The sequence below is a fragment of the Tauraco erythrolophus genome, chromosome 11, assembly GCF_009769465.1.
Source record: "Tauraco erythrolophus isolate bTauEry1 chromosome 11, bTauEry1.pri, whole genome shotgun sequence".
Lineage (NCBI taxonomy): Eukaryota > Metazoa > Chordata > Aves > Musophagiformes > Musophagidae > Tauraco > Tauraco erythrolophus.
The window spans coordinates 8,323,474-8,329,473 of NC_141475.1; the positions used below are offsets into that span (position 1 = coordinate 8,323,474).

The 6,000-nt window shown below is 46.6% G+C and overlaps 1 protein-coding gene across 1 annotated transcript in view; it reads right to left on the reverse strand.

Moving 5' to 3' along the window:
* The window catches only part of SLC25A36 (solute carrier family 25 member 36), a 30,863-nt gene extending 25,972 nt beyond the window's left edge, over positions 1 to 4,891 (reverse strand). The window contains exon 1 of the mRNA XM_086618040.1: positions 4,788 to 4,891. Within this exon, the coding sequence (XP_086474166.1) occupies positions 4,788 to 4,828 (41 nt within the window). The 5' untranslated portion in view covers positions 4,829 to 4,891. The remainder of the gene's footprint in view (positions 1 to 4,787) is intronic.
* Positions 4,892 to 6,000: the final 1,109 nt, after the last annotated feature.

The following is a 6,000-nucleotide window of genomic DNA, read 5'->3' on the forward strand; positions in this document are numbered from 1 at the left end:
AGATAAATATTCCCAATGCCAGTGTCAGCTGACCTAGAACTGAAACTGTCAGTGAAAGAATTTTTTTATTCTTTCAGATAACTATGTATTTTATATAAACAAAAACCAAGGCTGCATAGTGCTAGTCTCGGATTCACCTTTCACAGTATTTGTAACTACAGCCTCAAAGACTCAAAGATAACCCTTGACCCTGTTATCTTGGGTCGACATTCATTCATGTATTTTACCAGCTGTTTCTCTTTCCTGTATGAAAACGAAAGTTACATGGCAAATACTGGCTGCCAAGAGAAACAATAAGAAAGTCGAGCTCAAAACTCTGTCAAAATAAACAGAATCTAAGCCACTTGCAAACAGAACTCTTATCTCTTCACCACTTACTGCAAATTCAGGTCTCAAATCTATCAGCAAATTCAGAGAATGGTCTTACAACACGAGTAACTTTCACATCAGATAGAGCTGCAGGTTTCGTTATTAAGTTTACAGTATCCCTCTTTCGAGAGTATTTAAGGGGTTTAGCAAGTACAACTTTCAGAAACAGCAAGAATGTATCTCATTAATTCTGAATTTTCAGGGTTTTCCTGTTATTATACTGCTGAACTTGTACATTATACACCTTTCCATCTTTAGCATTCATACGATGACTAGGAGTACTGGCAGCCACAAACCCTGAACCCTCTGCTCAATGATTATATTTCTCTGCGGAAACTTAGAAAGTGTAACATCCTTAAGCTAAACTATGACTAAATCAAGCTTGCCATTTCTAATTAGCAACATAAACATAAAATTCCCCTGATGTGCTGACACATAGAAACCTTCTACAAGTAAAAACAGCGAAAACACCGCAAGGGAACCAGTATCACTGGGCTCCATTATCCAAAACAAACAACAGTACAGTGTAGCTTCTATTAGGAACCAGGGTAAATAAATATTTACAATGACATTTGTATTAAGTAAAAACAGCTGAAATCATCACTCACCTAGAAGGAAATGAAAAACACACCAGCTTCACAGTTTCTCAAGTAATGACAGCAATTTTCATATAATTTGGTAACCTCATGGTGCAAACCCAAGCTACTCAGTGCTTTAAACAAAAACTGCCTTATTCCCCACAGAAGAACACCCGAACACAAAAACAACCTGAAATTTGGACAGGAAGGTACTAACCTTCTTCTATGCCTTACAACAGGAAGAACTTGTTCTGAAAGACAGTCAGGGTTATGCCAGGAACCTATTTTAGGGTAGAGGGGAGTCCAAGTGCTTGGCAACTCAGTTATGGCTCAAGTGACTGTTTTCTGAAAGGGAGTAAAAAATAATCACACTGTCTGCTCCATTGTTAACTAAGAGATGGAAAAACAGAAGATACAAAAAAAAAAATCTACAGTTTGATTCCTTAAACAGAAGCGTTCTGAGCAATGCAATTGAGTAACTCGGGAATGAATAAATAAATAAATAAGTTTCAAATGAAGTATGATTTTTATCAGGATCCAACACTCCAGGCATCCAGCTAGTTCCTGCTCCCAGAAGCAGAAGATACTATTAGCAAACGGAACTGTGGTAACTAAATGGTTTGTGGAAACAGATCCTGATGAATAGGGGCATCATGACAAAATATGAGCTAAGTGACATGCAAACATGTCACATCATGAAACTGAACTCCAGGTACACTACCAGTCCATTCCGGTATGCTCCTTGCAATTACTATTCAGTTTATAGTGCGCAATAGCAGTTTTGAATACAGCCTAGAAAACTGCATGTCTTAAAGTGACAGCAGAGTTACTGCATGGAACCAATTGCTTATAAAAATCTATCACATAAAACTGTTTTTCTTTAAGGAATGTTCTTAAAATTAGTAACTTTTTTTATTGAGAGGAAATTCTTTATTTCTCTATCATCATATTTCCTGTACATGTCATGCTCTTCTCAGGCTATTTTCTACGTCTAAATGTGACTGCTGTTATTTGTATGTATAGACCTTCAGAGAACATCCTACTTCAAAAAAATCAAGCAGGCCCAAGTAGGACATTGTGGGGTGGGAGAGGGTGCATGTAAATGAAGTAGTATTTTGTTGATGTATTAGCTAATGCATGAACTAGTCCAGCAACATCACTTAGATGAGCTTTCTTTTCTAGAAAAAAAACCGCACCACTTCAGTTCAATGATGGTGCTAGAAATGACACTCAAGCCATTCCAAACTGAGTACTAAATTATTTCGGTTTAAACTTTGAATTAGTATTCCTATCACAAAATACTGGTCATATTTACAATTAACATGCAGTTAAAAAACAGAGATAGGATTCTTAAAAGTGAAACTACTTGAGTAAGAATTACTTCTGAAAAACAAAGCAAGTAGTAATTGCTGAGTAATTCCCTCACCATCACTGCCCCAGTAGCCAGCACTGCTAAAAGAGTCTGTCAAACCTGTTGGAAAAGGATAAGGATGCAGAGATAGGAAAAAAGGAACAAGGGGAAAATAATATTAGAAATACAAAGCTAACTCCTAACATAAACTTGTAACAGCCCAGAAGTATTGCACTTTGACAGCTCTTGTTGAGTTGGTCATGAAAAAAGCTACAGAAAAATCCTAGGATGGCCCCACCTACATTACTGAAACAGCATTCGATGTCAGTAGTTACAGCCTCATCACAGAAAGCAGAACTGAAAATGAAACTTAGACATTACAAAAAAAGACAAGCACATTGAGATAATCATTTTGTTTCCGTACTGTTTCCAGCAAAACCTGAAGCCTTCCTTTTTCAAGTTTCACTGAATACTAAGGATCACTCAGGTGATCTGGAGCCCACTATGCTCACAAAGAAGTCATGAGATGATCCTGAATAACTTCCCTACTGCTAAACATGACCAAGTATAGACCATTAGCTTTGCTGAACTAAGTCTACAGGAAATGTGTGGCTGGCACACGAGGAAATGGCATTCCGCCTTTTCCTCACAGCATAACCCTTGACCCAAATGGCCAGCAACTAAGCGTAGGGCAGACTTCTCCGCAATAGGAAAGAACAAGCTGAGCTAAGTAGTCCTCATCTGGTCTTAAGTTTCAGGTTTACAACATACATTGCATATGATTCTGCCAAGTAATCTCCCCTTTGCAGAGCTATCAAGTTAAAGTGCTACAATAAGGCAGTACTCCTTCTACTGCTTTTCTGAATGTTTACAAGGACATGAATTCTAAAGAAAAAAGTACACACTACCACATCTTGGGCCTCCTGCTGCATTATCCCTATCCTCTTTAAATAAGAGTGCTAGAAATTGGGGAGGTGAAAAAGCACCCACACATGCACTAAATCAGGTGTGTAACAGTGAAAACCTGCAAAGTGTGCAAAAAGCAGAGAATGCACTCATGTCTATCCAACTCACCCAGATCTGCTCAAAGTAAACACTATGTTCTTCTTCCATCTCAAACATCCCAGTCCAGTCAACGAGTACAAACACAAATCCAAGCTTCAAGCTCTCTCGGGATGCAAAGTATGTTCTCAGGCTGTTACTTCTCCCACTTCTGCACAGCCATGCTCACTACCCAAATACACTTTTCTCATTAAGCTAAACAGGATCTCCAGTTTTCTCTTTTAAACTAGGTGCTCTTCCCACCTTATCCCTGGAGGGACCACAGGCTGAGTAACCACATACATCCCGAGCATTACAAAGATGAAGACAGACCAACACCTGTGAAGGTATAAGAGTTACCTCAAACCTAACCAAGGTTACAAGGGCCATATCTTTACTTCTAGCTATATTCTTCCCTGCGATTTCTTCTGTCTTCATGGGCAGAAAGCTGCACGACTGTGTCAAGCTTCACACCTAAAAGCAGTACACACCAGAGCACTGAAATGCATTCAAGCAACATAGTGGCCCTTCGACACTCGAGTTACCAGCTGGCCATTTCTACACTGCTGAGCAGACAGGCACGCTTGGGCTGCCTCTCTGACAGGGTGGGGAGTGCCCACGAACAGATGGCTCAGGGTTTTTCTCTACCAAAACGCCAGACAAGGGACAACCACCTAGAAGGGCGATCAGAAGGAACGGCCTATTTTTACGAGAAACCTCCACCCCGCCTCCCCCACGGTGGGCTCACACACCACCCACACGCTGCCCGTGGCAAAACGTTAACACCCGCGGCCCGGCCTGGCGGGCACCGCACGCCCGGGGTGCGCCCAGACTCCCAGCGAGGGCCGGGGCTCCCCGCAGGGCTGGGCCCAAACGCGCGCACCCGGCGCAGGGCAGGCCCGGAAAGGCCTCGGGGCACCGGGCGGGACGCGCCTCAGCGCGGCCTGTCCCCCCTCGACCCGCCGCGGGAGCCCCCCCTTCCCCTGCGCCCCCTCAGGCGCAGAGAAGGGCCGGCGGCCCTTCGCAGCGCTCCAAGGGCGTCTGTGCAGCCCTCCCGCCTCAACAAGGCCCCCGCGACGCCACCGGGCAGCCGCTCCAGGCCGCAGCCAAGCCCCCGGCTCCTGCGCCAGGTGCAGCCGCCCCCTCCCAGGGCAGGCCACGGCAGGCGGGCTCAGCGGCGGGGCAGGACCCCCACAGCCCCAGGCGGGGCGGACGGGAAAATCCTGCAGAAGCCCTTTCCAGGGTTACAGCGACGAGGGCGGCGGAGAAGGGAAGGGAAAAACTGCAGCGCAACACCCCGCACGTGCCCCGCTCCGCCGGGGCGGCGGGGCCTGCGAGGGAGGAAGAGGGGCGGACGGGCGGGCGGCCCCCCCGGCAGCCCGCGCGGAAGAGCCAGGGCCAGTACCAGTACCGTGCCCGCTCCCGCGCCGGGCGGCGGCTTCACCTACCCGCCGGCGAAGAGATGCACCAGGGTGTCTCTCTGGCTCATTCTCGTCACCTGCACCGAGGGGAAGGGTGCCGAGCGCTTCCGCTACGCGCTCGGCCGCGCCGCTCCTCGCAGGCTCCGCGTAAATACGCCCCGCGGCTTCCTGCGGCGGCGGGCGCGGCGCGCGGCCTCGCTCCGCCTCCCGCTCCAGGCCGCTACGGCGAGCGCCGGGCGCGCGGGCCTTCCTCATGGGCAGGCGGCGACACGCCCCCGCCAGGCAATCAGAGACTGCTATTGGCTGGAGGGGCGTGACGTCACCGCAGCGCTCCGCCTCATAAGCTCGGCGAGAGGCCGCTCCGGCTCTGAGACGTGAGTCGGGCTGGTGTAGTGAGGGGTCGGCGCTGCGGGGTGGGCGCTGCTTCCCTGGGGTTCCTCCCTGGAGTTCCTCCCTGGAATGTCTCTATCGAGGGTCTCCTTTCGCTTTTCCCGTCCTTCTAATGGCCTTTACGTATGGCTCCTTAAGGCCCTCAGCCTCTTCCCTGGGGGAAGGACACGTACAGCAGTTACAGAAAATGTAGGGAAGAAGGATGTGAAAAGCGTCCCAGTGTCTAAAAGCAGCGGTATTAGCAAGGCGTATAGTGGCCTTAGTTTTCCTTTCCTCTTGTTTTTGTGTTATAGGTTCCATCCTCAGCACTGAAGCAACGCATCTCCCCAAAGAGGCACCCAAACACTGGCTCCTTGGGAGTGTTTTTGAAGTGAGTACCATGACTTATTAGATGACTTTTGTCTTTATTCAAAGAATAAGGGAAAGCAAATAATGTTACACAGTAACAGTCTTAACATTATGTATAAAATTGCTGCCCGAGTCAACACTGACAATCCAAGCACCTAAAAGCAAATAAATGACTAGCTAAGATCTTCATGAATGTCCACATAATAAATATAGTGTTTTTCCAAAATATAGAGCTATCTTATAATAGCACAACCATTTTTAAATCTGTATTAATAAGACAAGTGTGCATTTTGAAGCAGTCATTTCTTAAAACAAAAACCTCCCCTGAGAAGGTAAGCTGATGTGCAAGACACAAATAAGCTCAAGATGTAAGGTGAAATTTTGTAAGAGTGCTGGGAGTTAAGAAGTTTGAGTGGGAGAAGGCTTGGAGAAACAAGTAGGATGTGGAGATGCTGGGGGAAAAGCAGTTACACTGAGCTAAGACAAGTAAATGAGGACAATG